A 22,980-nucleotide genomic window follows, 5' to 3' on the forward strand; every position below is an offset into this window, starting at 1 on the left:
AGATACTAAAATTTCAAGATCTTCCCTTTGCTTGGCCAACACCATATTTTAACTGTCAGGGAATTTCTTTGTAAAAAAAAAAAAAAAAAAAAATATATATATATATATATATATATATATAAATATACATATAATGAAGTATAGATATCTTTACCTTTACTAACTGGTGATATCCATGAACACCATTATAAAGGTTGTTCTAATGGGTCTGTAATATCATGTCGATGATCAATCTATTAACAACCTGCTGTCAATGGACACAAAGGCAGGACTGCTGTTGTCATGGGTATAGTATCATTTGGTTTTATGGTGTTTGTGCCTATTGATTTTCACTGTAATGGAAATATTATTCTCAAACAGCACTGACACCAGCATCTGACATCAAGGTTGCCATTGAATTGCCACATCTTAATAATAAAGACAATCCTTGATGTCTTTCAATAAATAATGGAGTTACTGTACAATATTGTTACCTTTTTCAAAGATATCAACAGAGATGGTAACATTTTGTTGTGGTTGTGTATGTGGCTAACAGATGGCATTCACTGCCCAGATGCTGCAGGTGCCCCATCTTTGTTGGTACCTGCTCACTGGCCATCTCGGCTTACCCCTGGGCTGTTGCAGGTGGGTTCACAGTTGGCATCGGACTATGTCAGTATTTGCCTTTGCCCACAGCATTCAGGATGACTTCAACATCCATCCACTGCTTCGGGATGCTGGGGTGGCTTGCTGTATGTATAGCTGTCCACTGCTTCTAATACTTAGGATGGGTTAAAATGCAGATATAGACTTTCACTTCTAGTGTGTATGTGATGATGAAGAATAAAAGTTAAAAAAAAAAAAGCTATAGTGCGTAGTTTCTGTCACTGCCATGACAAATTCTAAGAAATGACAATGTCACAGAGCACAGTGGACCCAAAAGCATGACTCAAAGCAGATGTAACAGGTAATGGAGTTTATTGTACAAAGGTACAATGCAGGCGAAGGTACAAAAACGGCAGGCAAAAATGTGGTCAAAGAGACACTAGAAACAATGCTGGAGAGTGAGACACAAGGTACAACAACAATCTGGCAACTGACAAGGGACACAAGGTAAGTATATATACACTGAGGTTGGTGGAGACAATGACACACAGGTAGCACACATTAGGGAAGGGAGGGTAATCACACAGGCAGGAAGGCAGACAGATGCTGCGTTCATGCCACCCGGAATAACAGGCACCACCCCCCTGGTTGTTTTAACGACTGGCAGCGTACACATGGTCGGGATGAGTGTTCTTCTTCTTCTGTTATATTGGCGTTTGGCTTAACAACTTTTTGCATCACTGCCTCCAACGGTTGGCCGTAGCCTAGAGCATCAGGTGTGTGAAAACATGGAGGCCACAATAACAGAAGATTCTCTGCTGTTTTCTTATGCGAGCATCCAAACAGCACATCTACAGGTGTTTGTTTGTGTTATCTGCAGGACAACCAACGGGAAAAGACACAGATAATGTGTTGTTTTTTTATACATAGGCCTATTTATGAATAATTTTAAACATATTATGTCTGTGTATGTTTCTTGGCAGAGGCATTTGTCCACAATAAACAGTTTGTTATCATTGAAATATGTTCAGTGAACCAAAGTCGCCTCCATCAAACGTCAGTTGTCAACAACGCGTCACCAACTGGGGAACTCGGGTATCAAAATCCAGCCCGAGTTTCCCACCTCTGATTCCCACAGGATGTTACGTGAATGGTGACGTTTTCACTCGGAAAAACGTTTTTCCGATGTCCATGAACGCACGGAAAGACGGGAAGACAAGTGACCTGAAATAGAAACAGACGGTGAATATTAAAATATCAAAATAAAACAGGAAGTCAACACAAACAAAACAAACCTGAACTAAGAGCAGGAGCTGGACCTGACAGACAACAACACTGTCGGCGTGTCAACATCATACAGCCTTCCGTGATCGCACACATGCCCCCCTCTCCACACAGTTGCTAGTAGCCAAAGAGAACACGGAGGATTAAAAAAACACATGATGGACTCTTCAGAAAACGTAGTTATTTTCACTCAAGCTTCTGCCCGGGAATGTTACCGGACGACACAATCTTCTGATAGTCTTAATTAGCTTTGTAGCAACTAATTTGGCAATGGCTTGAATATAACAGACGTTCAATAATATCAAAAAGTTACGCACTAAAGCTTTAAACTGACAAAAAGAAGACTTTGTGACAGCAAAGGCCACAACACTGTTATTAGTCTGAAAGCTCTACATTCAGGCTTTCATAGAGAAGATACAAAGATATTCGAGATAAAGATGTCTCTCCTTTAAAAAAAACAACTGTAGCCATGATTAACAGGTGATCTTGGCAACCCTAGTAGGCTAGGTGTTTATGCATGTGTGAGATGAATGTCTGTGTGGGTTTTTTGTGTGGACGCACGTTAGTGTGAGTGTAACAAAGAGAGCTGTGTGAATCACTAAGGCAAAACATGCGCTGTTGAGCGCTAGCTGACCTTGTGATCTCAGATCCTGGGGCTGTTCCAGGGAGCTCTCATCACAGAGGCTGGCTTCATAGGGAACACTCGGTTATATGATCAATACTACAGATGTTTTACTGGGTTTTGGCAGCCCATCATAAATGCTATGTATGATTCAATCCCCCCCATGGCTACCGACGGCTGTCATATTAACATTAGATCTATAACGCATCCTCCCACTATTCTTGTTGTCATATGGATGCATGTATACCTGTAAGGGCTATGTCCATGTAGAACATCATTGTTATCATTGTTATTGATCACAGACTAGTGTACCAGCCAACCAGTGGTAACTTAGGGTTATTTAGGCTAAGATTCTTAAGTAAAAGTTCTATTCTTTAATGATTGGTGGCTCACAGTTGAAGCAAATCTAAAGAATGGCAAAAAACTCCTCTGGCTAAATTGTTGGTATAAACATAAGAATCTTGAAACATAACTTTGAATTGCAAATGTACATAATGAACTGGCTCCTCCTTTCTCAAAACATAGGTTCTTTGCTTTCTGAAAGAGAAAAGTGTCCTAAACCTGGGTCTTGTTTTTGAAGTTTGTCCGAATTATTTCTAATGCTAAATAAACTACACAAACTAGATCTTAAGTAACTAGCAAAGCATCTATTGAAAGAAAAGCAATGCAGTTAAAAACACAACAACTTTTATTTAAGCTTTAGTACTCATAGTGTCAAAATTCTACAAAATCATGAAACTAAATGAGATACTAACACAAACCTATTTTTCTATTTTATTTTTTTGTTAGTTTTTTCCAACGGTCACATTTTAAAATTTTTAGAATGTACATTCCATTAGCATCTCATGTAGTACTCATAAGGGGCCAGTATACTCTGTCAGAAGTCGAATGGTCCAACCTCGCTTTTCCTGACACTGGATTAGGAGGTACTGTGTCCAACCATTTCTGTAATTTTCCAAAACTGGCAATTTGACATTGTCACCCACTTTGCCAGTTGTGTAAAGGTGAGAAAGGAGCCAGAGTTTGAACTTCACTCTCTAGCTCTCTTTCTTCATTCTTGACACAACTATTTTTCGGCACTTTTCCTGTGAACAACAGAGTGCAACACTATGAATGTCTTCCAGGAGAGACAATCTGAAAATGTCCACTGTTATTCCCATATTTAAACTATATCACGTCTCACCCATCTCTATGATGGCCAGCTTGTCACCCTGCCTTCCAGTGTTGCCATTCAGAAAAGCTATAAACACATTTGCTTTTCTGACATGGTCATACAGCATGTCTTACAAACTAGTTCTGATTGAGTATACCCTGGCCCTTACTGTGCTGCTATAAGAATACATTGCACAGCTGCTTACATAGGACATGAATGGTAATATTGAATTGGTCAAAACAGATTCTGAACCAGGATCATTCATTCACTTCTCTGTGCACAATTGTGTTGGGTTCTTTAAGTCTATAACACGGAGTCTGGTGGAGATTAGCAGTGAAGTAGCAGGAAACCTTTTATTTGATCACACATTCTTTCATTAGGTCTCATTAAACCTATGATGAAAAGTAAGTGCATTGTGTTTTTTGCAAGTGATCCCTTTGGGAACCACTGCTCAGTGGTAGGCATCTTTGTTATAGTAATCATTTATTCAGTGAAACAAAATTTAATACTGGGGCTTAATACGGTGGAAAGTCATTGTTGTTATTGTTTTAAATGCATTGTGTGGTTGATAAAGGCTTTGGATTACATATTTATACAATAGGCCTATATAAGAATGTATGCAACCAAAATATTTAATATAAATATTAAATAATATACCTCATGCCTTAGCTTTTCAGCTAAGTGTAATGTCGGCCTCGCCTCAATCTAACTTGGCCAAGTTGCCACTCAAACTTGAAGAAATCACACCTGGAACTAGCTACATGTACATCAGTAAAGCTCAGGTGGGACATTGTCTCAAGTCTTGGCATTGAAGTCCCAAGTAATGTTCAAGTCCCAAAACTTGATTGTTGAGACTTCAATTATGCAAATATCATTATGTACGCTTCAACAAATGTAGAGCCTCTTTACATTTTTAACAATAAATTATCAATAATAATATTGATAAGTTATTGATGATGATAATAAATTGGCTGAGTAATTTATTTTCCCTGTGCTAGAACAGCAGAGTCAAACAGACTCAATTGTACCAGTCTACCATAGTCCTTAATCCGTTTTCGGATATAAAATAACATGCACAAACTGACACAGCATCAGTATTATATTCCAGAGCATGCTATTTCTTGTGTGGGTACATTGTGTTTCTTCCCCCTCTTGTCTCTCATAACTCTCTGTCTCTCCTGCACTTTCTCCGTGTGAGTAAAGACTTGTGAGAGGATGACGATGAATAATCTAGGTTTGGCAGGGTATCCACTCCTTTCAAGCCCAACTTTTGAGTCGTTGGTGTTGAAAGTGACATTATGTAACTTGTTTACCATAAAATAACAGCTTCAAAATCATTTTGATGCTTCCCTGACTAATAGGAACAATGGTGCCTCTGTCATTCCCATTACACACCCCTAACGCCTGTAACGTTAACTTTGTTGGGCGGGTACAATCTCCCTGGAGAAGTGCTGTAACGCTTTACCTATTTTATGGAGAACGTGTTTTCTTGTTTTACCTCTGATGACCTCTGGCTGCTCTGCTTGATTCTGATTTTCTCGTTAGACAATAGCTGATGGGTTCAGAGATTTCATTTCAGTCAATGCGTTCCGCCTCTTTTCCTCGTTACCATCCCTAGAGCTCTAAAATGTATGCACATAATGGCTTTATACAAACCAGTTGTATTGAAAGGGCTGTCAAATGCTAAGACACTGTGCAGCTTCCCTTTTCTGGTGCCAGATTTTTCAACTCTGGAAACTTAGGAATTTGTATGTAGCAGCCACCCACCTCAGCTGCTTACTAACATGGCCACATAGGGTCAGCAAGTGTGTTTGGATTGTGACCATCTGAGAGAGGTCAAAATGCTTGCCTTAGGGATCACCGAATCCTTTCCAAAATCAAATTATTAGGGAGGCTGCTGCAAGAGGTGAATATTGCTGGTCCTTATTCTCTCTTAACATTGGAAGAGCGCACAGATGGTCCTCATCAGCAGAGGTGGCCACAGAGGGAGCTTATATGTGTTTATATGTGGGTGTTAGATAATATATGTGTCAGCCACCAGGCTGTAACTGCCGTATGTGTGCACCCTGCCCTTTACTGAAAGTGAAATTTTCCTCTTCCAGTGGCCCCCTGCTGCTGCGTTGTCCCACTTACAAATTCCTGTTGGACTTCTGTCAGCAATCCAACTAAATAATCGTCTATCAAATCTCTGATGGTAAGAATGTACATCTGCGCTGTGGCAACACACCGGTGCGAGGAATCTCTTCATCTGTCAAGTCACTGTTAGTCATCACTGGATCAAGAGAGCCGAGTCTTTGATCAGAAACAAAATCAATGTGTACACTGCGGGGGCTTTTCTCTGTGGGCTCAAAGTGTATTAAAAAGAAGCATATCTCACAAAGACATCTACAGCAGCAAAATATATCTCCGCCTGGACCTCTTTTGTTGGACTAAATCATGTAACACAGTCATAAGTTTCAAAGTGGTTTCTTCCTTAGCCAATTTCAAGTAAACATGACTTTTGAGAGTCAAGGTTTTATTTAAGTGTCTTCAGTTATTATCTCTTACTTTGTGTCATCAAAACATGACATGTTGGCACTGCTGGGGAAAAGTAAAAAGATGTACACCAACTGTCTCAGTAGATGGCCAGCCTTGGCACTGAGCTCTGCTGACGTATAAAAGCTGTAAAGCATACTGGCAGTGAAGCACAGAGAGGTTGCAAAGAAAGGGAAATCTCTGTCGGTGTGTGAAGCATTATGTGGGGAAAAACATTGAGAGGGTCAGGGGTGTTTACGTAAAAGAGAAAGGAGGGGGAGTGTAAGATGAAGGGAGAGAGGGGGATTGGAGATGTTATGCTCCTGGGAAACTGGGCAGAGAGGAGATTGAAGAGTATCCAGAGGTTCTATGACTCATGGGCACTTCTACTAGACTGGACTTTGACAGGTATCTACACACAGGCTGCACACACTCTGTAACGCAGCTCACATACAAAGATCTGGTCTGTTTTTTTTACAAACACATTAACAAACAAACAGCACTGCTCGTGTATACTGGTAAGAAAATCTCAACAGATATTTTTGAGATAGATTTGTGTGTGTGAGAGAAAGAGAGAATACTGTATATATAATACTGTATATATATTCTCTCTTTGCCACACGCACACACACACACACACACACACACACACACACACACACACACACACACACACACACACACACACACACACACACACACACACACACACACACACACAAAAGTTCACTGTTTTTCAAATAAGTGATGGAGAGAGAAAACTGGAACAGGGAGAAAAGCAAATAAGTAGGAGGGAAAGAGAATGCACAGAGAAATGAGGTGTGTTGTGTGTGTGTGTGTGTTTTTGTGTGTGTTTGTGTGTGAGAGGGAGAGAGAGGGAGATGAAGTGAGGAGGCGGAGAGATGAGAGGCGAGGGAGGGTGTAATGTAGACAGGGAGGGTGGAGAAGAGCGGGATAAACCACTTGGATTAAGGATTCCAGCGGAGCGAGGAGGAACTTTCAAGTGTTGGGTTAGGGAAACTAAACTACAGGTCTGTGCTCGTTCAAACGGACACTCAGAAGAGCAACTGAAGAGATGGACAGATGGAACCAGGAGGAACACCAGGCCGGGGCTGATACAGACTAACATGACCTCTCCATCTGGCTATTTAACCTGATCTGAACCTCCTGAAGACTGTTACGGGACGGATGACTGACCATTGGGACTGAAATTGGAGGGAGTTCACTATGGATTTATACAAATGTTTGAGCATACTTGTCTTCAGTCTTCCTCCACAAGGTAATTCATTTGCTAACTTCTCATTTTCTTTCTTTCTTTCTTTCTTTATAAGGGGCTGTGTGAAATTATTGGGGAGTGAGGAGTGATGGGCTATCAGAAAAGGGTGTGCGGGTTATGTATTTTAAATATTTGCTTAAGGGGAGGCTGGCCTATGCTTATTGAGAGGGTGTTTTAACTTTTATACTCATCACACATTATATGTATTTTCATAGATTTTGGGTGAAAATATTGCAGCGCTCAAGTCAATCAGCACCACCAAAGTTGATGCCTGAGCCCGGATCTGTAATAAGTTTAACCGTTGAACAGCTCTTTATACAAAAATAGAGATATAGAATATAGATGTATTTTCTCTATTTCATTATGTTTAGTTTTGTTTATGTCATGAATATATTATTTTGAAAGTGACGGAAAGTGTCCAAAGAAAATGTTTTAAAAACACAGAAGAGGGGTTTGCTTAAAAACAAACAAAAATAAACCTCCCAACCCCAATCGTTTATCTGAAGAATCTGACAAGATGACGACCACAATCGCTGACAAAACACACAACCTTCAAGACACAAAAACTTTGTTTTTATTGGACAAGGAGTGAGAAACTGCCTCTGTTGCTTAGTGACCTGGTAACAAGCTCAGTCTGCCTAGTTCCAGAGCAGGACTCACAGAAAGTAATATGTGCTGCTCATGCATTACTGGCCTATGACAATACATTGATCAAATTAGGTCAGAACTGCGTCCAGTAGCTCTGATACATCTAGATAACTAAGCAGGATGAAATGGCAATATCAGTAAATAAACATTACTAGAAATTACATTTGCTTTTTTATTTTATTAACTTTTCTGGATGATTTACATAATTCAGGAGAAGGAACTGGATATTCTCACAAAAATAGAAAAATGAAAGTCAAGTAAATATATGACAGCCAACTAGAATGAAAGTTCAGGTTTCTCCATGCTAAGTGATTAGTAACATCACAGTCTGCAGGTGCTAATTATAGTGTCCTGTAAACCCCATTATACAGCAGTAAACTCATCCAACAGTTACCTATTTTCTCCTGCACACATCATTGCTCTGACCCACACATTGTCACAGGCATGACACCCTGCGAGCTCCCCCATCTAAACCCATTAGTTACAAGGCTGCTTTAGAATCTAGTGGAGCGTTATTGACATAAATACATATTATAATATCAGCTGCCTTTAACAGATATCACTCTGTGCTGATGTGATGGAACAAAAGTACCCATGTTGGTTCCTTTCATCTATAAATGTAAAGACATTTCAAGGTTGTTGAGCATCTGGACATGTCAAACACATTCAGGTAGAAAAGGAAGTGAAGATGTGGAGGAAAAAAAAGAAACTATATCCATTTAATAAGATATTGATCCCAAGCCTTTAAAAACAGAGGATGCCAGTTTTCAGGCAACAGAAGGACAGTCCATCAGCTTTGATTGAGTGGTTAGGAAAACCTGAGAGGAAGGCCAGCAGCATGACAACAACACCTGTGTCCCTGTTTTAAGAATACAAGTTAGAACAGCAGAGCATCTTTGTTTAAGATGGATAGATGGATAGATAGATGGATAGCTTATTCACAGAAAGAACAATATATACAATATATAGTGCCAGGCATAATGAAACATCAGTAAGGCTGTGCTGAAATAAAATACAGCCTATGTGCATTGTGCAGGTAATTCAATGACATAACAATTCATCAATGTCCAGAATAGAAAAATGCCTAATTGAATATGGAAAAAAAGGATTGGAATACAAAGGACATTGTACTGTACGAGTCTCGGGACGAATCCAGTCTCTTTAATTGTTCTCAGACCTTGTTAGGTCATCCTTACTGCGGGGGAGGGGGTTGGCGGGGGGGGTTGAGTTACTCCATCAGAGTGGCCATGGCAGAGAGGGTGAGAGGGAGGGAGGGAAGGATGAGACATCTCGACAGATCGCTCCATCAGCACGTCTGTTCAGAGATCCAGAGGATGTCCTCAGACTCAGATTCATGCTTCCGCTTTTTCCTTCTCTCATCTCCTCCCCCTCTTCCCCCCTCATGCATCAGATACAGTCCTGTGTAACCGTATCCCACCTGTATAATAGAGGTCACCCTCCTTTTAGATTGCAATCTGTACAGTGAATTTTTCATATGGGCATAGATCAGCTAAATTCATTATAAATGATTGTATTGTAGATGGTACAAAAAATATTCAGTATTAATAATATGCATTTGAAATCAGGGTTTCTATTTCAAATAAATGTACAAAAAGAGATACGATTCAAACTGGTTATAAGTCTATAGAATGTCTCTGTCGTAAATGAGCACAAAGGAGTAGCAATATTAACTACTCTTACATTGTAAGCAAATGTATTATTTCAAAATACAAAAAAGACATTTAATGACACATAAGTGCTGAAAAGAATGTGTTGCTAATCTCTGCTTCTGTCCCCTCAGTTTGTTTCCAAGTTGGACCTCGTGCCCACGCTGAAGAGAGGCTGCTCCACGATCTGTTCGTACATTACAATAAGCTCTCCCGGCCTGTGGAAAACACCTCAGACACAGTGCTAGTCCACTTTGGACTGTCTATTGCCCAACTTATTGATGTGGTGAGTAAAAACTCACAGCATTGTCAAGTGTCACCAATAGCCAACACCGGATATCATTATTAAAGTCCAACTGAAATAAAATTGCTTTTTTTTTTTTTTACTGCTACAGCATATCTGATCCGAGAATCACTTGTCCTGTTATCTTCTGAGGGAGAAATGTAATTTCTTTTTTGTTTATATCATTTCATAATGGCGCCCCCAGGTTTCCTTCAATCTGTTGGATTAACGCTAGTTCTCCATCTACATAGATGTTTTCATACAGCCCCGCCAATCAAATTGCTTGTTTTTAAACCATATTTTCAGAAAGCAGTAATGTTACCATTCTATCATAGGTAGATGGTTACCACAGCCAGACAGAAACCTCCTTAAATGACCACCACCTTTTCTGCTAAAATTTCCGTCTTATCTAACTTACAAACATGAACCCACGTCTCCTCTTGCACCCTAAGCTGGTTGAACGAGCAACCTAACAAACATTCACCGGGGAAAAGTGCACTGTTAATACCAGTTTACAGGCTGAATAGCTAATAAACTGGTCAGCTGCAGCACGGCACGTAAACCTACCTGCAAATATCTCTTTGTCAAGTTTAGATTCTGGTTTTGCCCTCTTTCTGTAGTGTGTATTATATTAATTATGATCATTATAACAACCAGCTCAAAGCTTCACCAGGAAAGAAATAAATCTAAATATACAGATCACCTATCAGCGGAAATTAAACCACAACAGAAGAGATTGAATTATTTTCCCAAATTAAATTCAGTTGTCAAGCATGCTATCGCTGGCAGTAAAATCCAGACACAGCTGGTCTCAACAAAATAACATCTCTACTCTCACTTGCCTCTTGTCTTATCTTCGCATAACAGACACAAATTATGTTGCAGGGTTTCTGTTGGCTTAAGGTAAAACTGTTTAATAACCCCTCTAACTGCCATTCAGTGCAGCTTTAAGATTGAATAAGTGCAGCCTGCATTGTTACTGGGATGATTCTCCAGGTTTTTGTCACACAATTAGGTGGCAGTGCTTGCTTCACATACCTAGTAGTGAGAGTCAGCTCTTGGTGAAGTTGTCTTCTCCTACAGTGTGTTTTCACTGACTGCTGTGTCTTAGATGTTGCAGGGAAAGAGTTGGAAAGTTTTTTTTTTTTTTTTTTTTCTGGTGTATTACACAACTAATCAGTCTTTATGAATGGAGGGTATGTATGTGGATTTGAAACTGATACATGAAATAGCTTTATTATGAGATGTTCAAAGAAATTCTACTCTACTATGTGCTCATGAATACTGACATACAATTCATTTGAAAGAAGATGCATGTCACAGTAATTTCTCTTCCGTTTACATGAAATAAGGATGAGAAGAACCAGATGATGACCACAAACGTCTGGGTCAAGCAAGTATGTCATAGTGACAGATAAAAACACATGCTAAAGATTCAGTTGTACATAAATATACAGAATATAAATATGATTAATGATTTCTTACAGGAATGGAATGATTACAAACTCCGCTGGAACCCGGAAGAATACGAAAATGTAACTTCCATCCGTATTCCCTCAGAGATCATCTGGAGGCCCGACATTGTCCTCTACAACAAGTGAGGATCTGTGTCAATGCAGTAGCTTGTTTTCATGTGAAGAAATTGAGAGTTTCTGGGATCCCATATTGTCCAAAAGGTCCCATATTGTAAAAAGTGAGCTTTCCTTGTCCTTTTTCATTATGAAGCAGGTCGAGGTACTATATAAATACTGTGAAAGTATCAAAACGCTCAATCCACAGAGAATTGCCCACAGCCCGTATTCAGAAACTGTTCCTTTAAACGAGCCGGCAGGACTTCCGTACGGTTGTGGTGTCACAATTACACTTTAGGTAGAACGTGCTGATAAGGCTAACTAATCAGAGCAGACTGGGCTTTTTTGGGAAGCAGACTTAAAGAACAGGTGCTAAAATGGAGCGTTTTAGACAGAGAAACAGAGACAGACTGTATGAGAAAAATTATGGTTTTTTTTAACATTAAAGCATGTAAACATGTTCTGGTAGAAACCCCAAATAAAAGTATGAACCTGTATATAATGTGTATAATGGCACCTTTAAATGTTGCCACATTAAAGGCAAAAATAATCACATCGCAACTAATGATTTAATTTCAACAGACGGTATGACTGGAGGGAAAACATGAAGATTCTGTTGCTGTGCCAAACATCTTGTCCTGTGCCAATGTCATAAAGTAATTTAGCTAAAATAAATGTGAACAAGGTCAGCCATAATGGATGTGGTTACAAACAACGCTCGGCACATCGTACAAAGCCATACATTACACTGGGAATTAGAAGATGAAATGTAATTGGGTGTGTTTTTAAGGGCTTCAGATAAGATGCATCCAGTTGACCTGTATTTATTTCACTCTAAATAAGGCAAATCAGCTAATATAAAAACTGTATCAGAAACAGACATTAAATAAATAAAACTGTCCCATTCAAGTCATTATACAAACATCATTTTGCTTCGTCGTGATGAAATATAATACAGAGTTTTACATCAGACACAGACTAAAACAAGAAAATTACATGAAATAAATAAATATGCATTTAAAGAGAGAAACAAAGAAAATAGGTATTTTGATCCTAAATTTGTGCGTTACGTGTTTTACTTTCTTAGGCTTGTAAAGACTTGAGAGCAGAGTTCAGAGTGAGCTGTATATGTCTGATTTCTGAACCTACTGAAGATGTAGACTAGAGATTTCGACATGAATTCTTTAATTATTGCTACATTATTATGTTGGTAAAAGGCTGATGTTGTTGATGTCTTGATGTGATTGATTTAGATCTTAAATCTAGGACTAAACCAAAATATCTGACTTAGGTTGACTTTATTGTAGTTTCGCATTGCCAGACCTTACACTATAGCGCTGCAAAGGAGGGTCTGGCAGCATTCCAAAATGGGAAAAAAACATGCTCTGGTTTATTGCGTAGGCTGTAAATATTAACAGTCTATGATTTATTGGCATTTCTTTAACCAATAACAATCGTCTTGGACGTCAGTAAGCACCGCATGCAGGTACGGTGATTCTGCAAAATAGCCTTGGGAAGGAACTTGTTTTGGTGGAACATGTGTACGTTCAAAGGTTGTTTTAGTCGTGCAACAGAAAACTCAGATTTGACAGATAGTCTAGCTATCTCAATTTACCCTGCAGAGATCTGCCAACAGAAAAAAAGCGGAAGGTGACGGACATCCAGCCGTAATAAGGGACATCCGGCGAAATCTTCAGCCACCGGAACAATCACGGAAATATATCGATATAGACTAACTTTAATGTAATACTTGATCAGACTAAAAGGCAACATGCATTGGTCCTTCAATGTTCTTTACTAGGTCAAAACACAGGCTTACATTTGGCAACAAGGAAGGAATACAGAGGGCTATGGCAGAACAGATCAGATGCAGACAGAACAGAATGATGGCAACATAGACAATCTAACACAGTGACTGATGGATAATCTGGATATGTACTGAAGCTAATTGCAACAATGTGGACAGATGACTCGGTCAGACGATGACCCGAGGCAGGAAGTAACGGGTGGGAGTCTGGTGTGTCATGGCAGGGCTGGAACGATGAGAGAATTTCAACAAAGATTAATCAGATTATGAAGTCAGGAGATGAGAGAGAGAGGAGGATGGGGAAGCTGTCGCCATGACAGTTTTCAGAGATTAGATCACTGACTTCCAGTATTTCTTCTTTGGCACCAAAAATAATTTTGCCAAATTTCCGATTCATTTTATTTTTATTTACCCAACACTGGACATGCAATGTTTTATTTGCTTGATGATATAGACATGTAAATGTGAGTGTCATTGGTATACATATTACCAAATATTATGTAGCAAGTGAGTAAAATAAGAGAAAAGAAAAAAAAACTTTGAATCATACTAAATAATTGCCCAATTATGTTCACCTACTGACATAGTTATTGTTTAAAGAATATCAGTGATGTAAAATTTAGCATTTTGTATTCACTTGTCTGACTTTATAAAAAAGCCCTCATTTGTTTAGCCAGACATTCAAATAAAATAGCTTCTAGCTTGTATTTACTGGAAGTCATTGCTTGTTACAAGAACTATTTAATAACTGCAAGACTAACATTTTGCTTAGTGCTAAATTATGTTTTTCTCTGTAGTGAGTGGTTAAAAACAGTCAACTTACAAATGACCGAACTCTGTCCATAGAAGAGAACCATGAGATGTGGTCAAAAACAGGAACATTTGGATTTAAGAATCAAGGTTCACTCTACCAAAATTAAGATTTTTGTGATCTAAAAAAGTATTGCTTGAAGAATTTGGCCAGAATTAAAGCCTTGCAATGCAATTCTTGATGAAGGTAAAAATGTAAAGTACATGTTATTCTCCCACCCAACTTTTCTCCCCTTTTATATCCCATTCTTTATGTGCAGCGCTGATGGCGACTTTGCGGTAACTCACCTCACTAAGGCACATCTGTTCTATGACGGTCAGATAAAATGGATGCCACCGGCCATTTACAAGTCTTCATGCAGCATAGATGTCACATTTTTTCCTTTTGACCAGCAAAGCTGCAAGATGAAGTTTGGCTCGTGGACCTATGACCGCGCCAAAATTGATCTGATCAGCATGGCCAGTGATGTGGACCAGATGGACTACTGGGAGAGCGGCGAGTGGGTCATTGTCAATGCTGTGGGCAAGTACAATACCAAAAAGTACGAGTGCTGCACAGAGATCTACTCAGACATCACTTACTACTTCATCATCCGTAGGCTTCCATTGTTTTACACCATTAACCTTATCATCCCCTGTCTTCTTATCTCCTGTTTGACTGTGTTGGTGTTTTATTTGCCATCGCAATGTGGAGAGAAGATCACCTTGTGTATCTCAGTGTTACTGTCCCTAACAGTATTCCTCCTGCTGATCACAGAGATTATACCGTCTACATCACTGGTTATTCCACTGATCGGTGAATATCTGCTGTTCACCATGGTCTTTGTCACACTCTCCATCATAATTACTGTCTTTGTGCTGAACGTACATCACCGATCACCACAAACCCATGGCATGCCTCAGTGGGTGCGGAGAGTATTTTTGGACATGGTGCCTCGAGTCCTCTTCATGAAGCGTCCGCCAGGCACAGCCAAGCAGAACTGCAAAAAGCTTATCGAGATGATGCACCGTCCTACTACCATATCTGCAACAGGCAACTCACAAGCCTTTTGGACAGGGTTAGAGACAGGGTTGAGACAGATGGGACAGGTAGAGAATACACTCCCAAAGACTCCATCTGACAGTCCAAGCATCCTTGTATGCTCACCTTCTCCACTCTCTTCCCCTCTTGAGAACCACAACGAGGATGATCTAAAACAGTCCCTATGGGCCCACAACTCTGCAGCCTCATCTTCTTCCCAATTGTCCTTGGCCCCAACATTGCCACTGGGCCCACTCTGCAGCCTATCCACGGAAGAACCAATTACACTGGCCCCAAATGGCCGATCTATCAGCGTAGAGCAAATGTGTGACCAACAGAAGGAGCTTCCTCAGAGAGCTGGGCCTCGGTGTCGCTCCAGCAGCTTCCAGTACTGCTGTCTGCATGATGAAGGGCCTGGGCTCATGACAATTGCAGGGTGGGTGAAGAAACAAAGCCCTACAGATCACTTAGCAGAAACCCTCACAGTAGAGTCCACTAAAGACCAGAATACCCAACAGGGCACCTTGGTTTCAACTATTTCCCCAGCTATGCAACGGGCCATAGAAGGAGTTCAGTACGTCGCTGATCATCTCAGGGCTGAGGATGCAGATTTTTCAGTGAGTTGAAACCATATTCATTTAAGTAACCAGTAAAGCCTTGGTAATGACATTATAGTTTCTAAATATTTACATAGTGCTGATATTTGATAAAAAATCTAAAGAGAGCTCCTTATAACTCTATGTGAAACTCATTTGTCAGATTTAATATTTTTGGACACAAGTGCAATTCTCTCAGCACATGTAATAGGGCTGTGACCTGAAATTTGAGCTACTATGTATTTAATGAGGAAAAAACTAAATATTCAATCTGTAATCACCTGTGCAAATATAAAATTCTTAGTGCATAAGCACTATAGGCCATGCCTTATAATCCAACCACGTTTACCGAAATTGTTATACAAACTTACTTTCATTATATACATAAGTTTCCGAGAGCAAATGACCATCAGACAAGGGACAATTTACTGAGACTTTACCTCATGTTGCCTGTTCATGTGTCATACTGAATGGTCTTTAGTTTTGACAGTGTCAAAAAATTACATAACTCATATTTATCACTTTGAAATACATCAGTAAAAATTTATTTTGATTAGGAAACTGCTACACAGCAAAAAAAATTTAAAGTGGCTATATGTAACTTTGAGTTTGTGTTGATTTCAGTGGCCCCTTCGGACAAAAGCAGTAGTGTTTTTACCACACTTGTCGTAAAGGTCTAGGAGTTAGCGTTACGGGGAGGTCATATAGTTGTGATGAATGTTTTGCTCAGACAGAAAATCATTCATTTAAATAAGAGAACAGATTACAGATGAATCGTTGCATTTCAAGTGTTGCATACGGTAACTTAGCCTACTTTGGATGTACTGTGAGCTAAAGCGGGTATCACTGTGTCAGGAGCCGAAGCATTAAGAGTTTGTTGTAGCAACCAACGTAATAATAACTTAGATTTATATAGCGCATTTCATGAAACCCAAGGACGCTTTACACAAGTAACGTTACAGGGGGGACAAGTGAAAAGAGAACAGCAGGCCAACACGGACTAAAAGGAATAAACGTCTGGGCTAAATGGAAGAGGGACGTAATATAATGTCGGCTACTGGCGTACAACCACATTGCGCAATCTAAAGTTTTTTGTATGAATTAAATTGATATATGACATACCTGATGGCCAATTCGGGGTTGGTTTTGAATAATTTACAATCCCGTCATTGTCTCCATTTGTTGAAAGCCTGACCGAGTGTGTGACTCGGATTTTGCCCGTTGTCTTTCACTTTCCCTTTTAGCTTGTATTTGTTCTTTGTTTAATTTCCTTCTTTTCTGTGATGGCCCTGCCCCAGTATCAGCCATAACTACAGCAGATAACTTCTAAAATAAAATAAAAAATACAATTGGACCTATACAAAGAAATCTCCTGGTACCCTTTAACTGGCTGGATACACTAACAGAAGCTTTTCCAGTGCCAAAATCTGTGACCCGTCAAAATGTGTGTTCTGTGGCGCCGCCTATTGCCGTAAATCACTTTGTCACTTTGTGGGAAAAATTGGACCTGGGCAGAGGAATTAATGAAAACTATATAAAAATAATGTTCTTTTCACTGTTAGTCACATTTGCTGTTACAGGTCATTCATGATCGTCAGATGGAAAATTACAGTTTCAGAAACATGTAAAAGTTACATATAGTCACTTTAAGTTTACAGTACTGATTAGTGTTAATGATTAAGTCGCCGGCAAAACAAAAATGAATGAGGTCTTGGTAGAATAGGAGGAGAAGGTTGTAAAATGTGTACAATTATTAAAAAAAATATAACTATGCAAAACGTTATTGCATTTATTGACACCAGTCATGGTCAACACTGCAATGCTCGTTCTGTCTGTAGCCTGAAAGGCCAATGGGACCTTGGTAATTTGACCTTGAATTTTTTATAAGAGAGACAAGCAAGAATTGATTGACATTTAGAAGAAAGCTGCCTGATAATGAAAAAATCAGCCATTCGAGAGAAATCAATCAATGGTGAAAACTGACAGCTTGTAAAAAAAAAAGGTGGTGTTAAATTTGGAATGTCCCTCTCTTCTGTATCTCTTCTCTGCTAGGTGAAAGAGGACTGGAAGTATGTGGCCATGGTCATTGACAGGATATTCCTCTGGATGTTTGTACTGGTGTGCATACTGGGATCTGTGGGACTCTTTCTTCCTCCTTGGCTGGCTGGAATGATCTAGAATTTCACCATTGAAGGTCACCGTCCACTAACGCTGAAAGGAAGACACACTGTCTTATCTATAAAAAAAAGTTTATCATTTATCTTTTCATTTTTCTAAGGAACTACAAGTCACACTCCTTGAGGTTATCAAAAGGGTACTCACGAAGAAATGAGATAAAATATCTCTCATTGATTCCAGTGGGCATATCAATTCTTTATGAGGGCAAAAGGCCAACAGCGAAAATATCTCTTCACACCACTCCATTTTGACATTGAGCCGTATAGCTCACCTTCATAAAATAAAACCTAATAAGAAGAAGAATAAAGTTTGACCAATTTACAACTGCAGAAAACAACACAAAAAAAGATTCGTTTTTTCTGACAATGTAACATGTTTAGAAGACTGTATAAGGTTGGTTTTGAGTTAAAATTGTAGCATTCCAACTACAATGTCAATGTTATAGTATCCTTACAGTGTGTGTGTGAATATGTGTTCAGGTGTGACGCTTTTTTTCCAATAGTCACTGCTTGGTAAGCAGACATACAGCTGTGTGATTTTCAAAGTATTTAAATAAACGCATCTATTCAATATTTCTTTGTCCAGTCATGGATAGCTCTTCCCCCCTTAACCCCAAAAAAGGCATGGGCACATTTTTTTCTATTGCTTGATAAATCAGTAGAATAGGAATGGAATGTTTTCAGGTTATTTTTGTCAAGCATGATTTTCAAGCATATAATCATTCGTTTAGGCGTTGATATTTAAAGTTCATATCAATAAATAACTGTCACATTATTTTTTGGAGACATTTGTATTAATAAAAACCAGCCTCTACTCTCTCATTTTACACTGTATACCATGCAATCAGATTTGACAGGAAATCAAATGGCTTTTATATTGCTAAAAAAACTGTTCTTGATGAAGGTTTCAGGCTGTGGCATATAGTGGAAGCAGAGAAATGCTGATGATGAAGTCACTTCTGAATATTTTTAACAAAAGAAAACCATATCTACAGCTATGCCAGAGAGCAAATAAGTGTTTATGGATTCAGGGTTTTGTGTATTTGTACTTTTTTGAGTATTCTAAAAAAACTGGTCATTTTACTTTTACTTAAAAGCTGTGGTAGGCAGTATATTTTTGACAAGAATTCCATAATAACCTTTCAGCATATTGTAATTAAAGTTGTCTAAGAGAAAACTAGACTTCTGCACCTCCTCTTGTCTCTGTTTTCAGGCTTTAGAAAATCTAGCCTGTGGTGGGAGACTTTGGCCAATCACAGGTCAATCCAGAGAGAGAGCGTTCCTATTGGCTGTTCTACACGTGCAGGGGAGAAGGAGAGCTGCAGGAAGAGGTCTCCCTCTGCAGTACTTGAAATTCTGGCTTTTCTTTTTTGCTTTCTACCTACTGCAGCTTTAAGTATTTTTGATCACAAGAAGGCACATTGTACCTTGCTTCATTTCAAGTCAAACCTGTTACAAAGTAAAAATAAAAAGTCATATGAAAAAGTCCTGATAAACTGTGTGAAAATGCAACAGAAGAATGAAGATAAATCAGCAGCTGCAACACAGAAGCAGCTGGTGTGTTGCTTGCAGAACCCCAGAGCTCCATTTGCCCAGAGAGGTGACTCTAATCACTTAGTTGACACGCTGGAAGATATGCGTGTTGTAAATGTTTAAGTTCACCGGAGCCGGGGCTAGAAAAGATGATGTCATTATGGGTCATTGTTGGCATTATTGTAACTGAGCATCGTTTAAAAAAAGTTACCTCAATAAATTCCTGATTCACTGCACCACCCTTCATGCATGCTCAGTGACCCGAATCAAACCCACACACATCAGGCGCTCGCTGGGTCTGGCAAAATGCTAAAAATACTAATGATGGATCTTCCAACGGTGACTCCTGTGTTCACTTAGGAACTTTTACCTTTAGTGAGGTGTGTCTGCTGTTTTTGACAATAATCCCCATTGTGAATGCAGAGCCTCATTCAAAAAGGTTTTGGATTTGAAAAACGCAGTGAGACAGAGGCTGAGTGGACTGGTTACAGTGGGACAGAGGCTGAGAGGAGTGGTTATAGTGGGACTAGTCGCGTATTGCCAGACCTAGTTGCGTATTGCCAGACCTTCCACCTGCTGCGGAGGAGACCACACAGCATTCCGGGATGGGAGAAAAACATGCTCTGGTTTATTGCCATTTCTTTAAACCAATAACAATAGTCTTGGGCGGTGCTAAGCGCCAGACGGAGCCACGATGCCACTGCAAAATAGCCTCGGGAAGGAACTTATTTTGGTGGAACATGTGTACGTTCAAAAGTTGTTTAAGTCGTGCAACAAAGAACTCTGATTCAACAGATAGTCTAGCTAGCTGTCTGGATTTACCCTGCAGAGATCTGAGGAGCAGTTAACCATAGTCCTCATAAATTGACCGGAGTTTAAAATTACAACACAAAGAAAGCAGAAGGTACCGGACATTCGGCGGAATTTCCAGCGGCATTGGAGCAATCCCGGAAGTGGAACATCGTGGATATAGACTACAGTGGGACAGAGAGGCTGAGTGGACTAACAGTAGCTTCTCTGAATTGTTTATTTATCCACCAAAATCATAAAGTATTAAATTACTGTTTACAGCAAATTATCAACTCATTTCCACTTTAATCCTGTTCACATATATCTGCATTCTGTTATCCACCCCAGTAAAACCTCTGATTTAATTAGATTTAAAAGCATGTAATGTTACACCTGAATGCCCAAAGAGATGTTGACCTCTGCCAATGAACTATTGTATTTCCACTGGCTCAGCAAAGGACCAACCATTGATCACTATGTAAAAACACTGACAGAAGAAAATTGCAATTAAGCACAATATGGAAAGACAGCACTTTAAACAAAGTGAAATATCTGCATCGTGTTGTGTATTTATTCATTGATTCCAGCACATAATTTGCAGAAGAAAGGCTGACAACAATGAGTACAACAAGCACCGCCTTATAAAAAAGATGAGCTTAGCTAGTCTTTTGTCTGTATGCAAAGATTCATATACAGTATGAATGGATATTAATTTCCATTTGTCCTTCCAGTTTTCTCTGGAAACACAATACAGCAGTATAATGTCAATTGAATTCTGTAATGAGATGAAGATGGTCTTTATGAAACTACAAGCTAATTTCCATTAAATGATAAGACATGCCTTTTCAGCAGGGATTTCATATGCATAATTTCAGTGTTATACTTGGACAAAGGTAAAATACAAATGTGTACATCAGGTGGTAGAGCTCCATAAAGGTTGGATGCCTCAAGAAAGCAGTGAAAAATGCCAGGCAAGTACACAAAGTTATAAATTACAATTAAATGTAATTTTATTACATTTATCTTGCTGAAAAATTGACCTTCAATGCTAATTTCAATTAAGTGATTGTCTTTGTAGATCCATATGCCAGGGCTTTGATAATTAATTTAGACAAGGAAACGTGCTTTAATTTAATAACTTAGATGCTTGGCACATGATGAACCTGATGGTAATGCTGCAAGCTGCTTCCTGGTAAACTGTTGGGAGATATCTGCCTGTATAGTTTTGGATGTATGCATTGTATGTATTTAGGTATGTATGTTAAAATGTGTATGCCAGCTCTTGTCCCCAGCTGACTTTTTGATTTTTCCAGATTTATTTCAAAATTGGAACCCTGTAAAAGGGGTTTTAATATGTAGATAAGTCATGATTTTCACTAGTTGATGATCCATGTAGAAGACATACTTGTATATTGTAGGGTAGATGTAGTTGGTCCAACTGTAATATTCTAGTGCAGTAATATAAATAAAAAAATGAAATCCTTCCAACTTGACGCTCAATCTTAAAAGATTGAGCTTGGTCTGGTGATAGCCAGACTAAAGTGGACCTTGATATGGGATTGTTTTATCAAACTATTTCAAGGTCAAGAATGAACTTGTCTGTCTGTACTTAGGCACAGCGTGCTTTAAGCCACGTGAGCGTGCTAACATCCTAAAGGTTTGTTGCGACCAAGCGCAAAGCAAATGTTTTTGTGAGACTTGATTACATACAAAGTCGATAAAGACGCGAATCGACCGACAAGTTAAAATGTTTCAACTTGAGCGAAAAACTCTTGTGACGCTGTTGTCAAAGCCTATCAGTGTTGCTCACCGAGAATCAGAAATGGAGGACAGACTTATTGTCGACGTCTGTAGGCACCCGGAGCTCTAGGACTCAGTCAGTTCTGTACAGAGACAGAACAGTGAAGAGAGTGAAGCCATAGGACTACATGGTAAGTTTTGAAAATGTGTATTTAATACTTGATTCCAGCTATCAGTTGTATATTACTATGAACCAAGTAAGCACTAACGTAAATAAAATAAATGGCTACTGAGCTTGCATTTCAACAGATTCAGCTCCATGACAACTGAGCAAACTCAACCGTTCCATCCAATTAAAAACAGACGTATATAAAGTACTAGAGACCCAGACTTGAGTAAGTACAAGTGCTCTATCAAAAAAGTGACTTGAGTAGAAGTTGAAGTGCTCTTTAAGCACCCCACTTAAGTGGAAGTACTAAAGTATTCAACATTTTTTGTACTTAAGTATTGCAAATAGATTATTTTAAAATGTACTACTCAAGTACTAAAAGTAAAAGTACAAGTATTGTGTTATGTAGTTATTAAAGAAAGCAGTCAAATTTTGAATATCATATTGTTGGAGTTCAACTTTTTACTTGGTATTAAGGCAGTCACAAGCTGTACATTGCTGGATATGAAGGAAGTTTCTGAAATAAACCCCAAAAGGTACATTAATGTCACAGCTTTTATCTGATATAACAGTGGGTTATTAATCACTTATTAATAAATACTGAAATAAAATGTGTGATGTAGTGGAAGTAGGGCAAGCTAGCAAAATACAGATAAACTAGCAGCTTCACATCACAGGGTGAAACTGTTAACATTCAGGACTCACTGCAGACTGAAACAACTCAGGAATAGCTTC

The 22,980-nt window shown here is 39.1% G+C and overlaps 1 protein-coding gene across 1 annotated transcript; it reads left to right on the forward strand.

Annotated features, from left to right (window-relative positions):
- The first annotated feature begins 7,135 nt into the window (after positions 1–7,135).
- On the forward strand, positions 7,136–18,743 carry LOC114558718 (neuronal acetylcholine receptor subunit alpha-2). The gene is made up of 6 exons (XM_028582886.1): positions 7,136–7,437; positions 9,884–10,035; positions 11,385–11,429; positions 11,520–11,629; positions 14,481–15,858; positions 17,890–18,743. Exons 1-6 carry the CDS (start codon positions 7,386–7,388, stop codon positions 18,013–18,015), a joined length of 1,863 nt encoding a protein of 620 aa, XP_028438687.1. The 5' UTR covers positions 7,136–7,385; the 3' UTR covers positions 18,016–18,743.
- Positions 18,744–22,980: the final 4,237 nt, after the last annotated feature.

This window comes from Perca flavescens, chromosome 7, assembly GCF_004354835.1.
Source record: "Perca flavescens isolate YP-PL-M2 chromosome 7, PFLA_1.0, whole genome shotgun sequence".
Taxonomy (NCBI): Eukaryota; Metazoa; Chordata; class Actinopteri; order Perciformes; family Percidae; genus Perca; species Perca flavescens.

Coding starts and splice junctions, on each gene's coding strand:
- LOC114558718 (XM_028582886.1), top strand. CDS start 7,386: ATGGATTTATACAAATGTTTGAGCATACTTGTCTTCAGTCTTCCTCCA. Junction 10,036..11,384: donor TTGCCCAACTTATTGATGTG/GTGAGTAAAAAC, acceptor ACATGAAATAAG/GATGAGAAGAACCAGATGAT. Junction 11,630..14,480: donor GACATTGTCCTCTACAACAA/GTGAGGATCTGT, acceptor CTTTATGTGCAG/CGCTGATGGCGACTTTGCGG.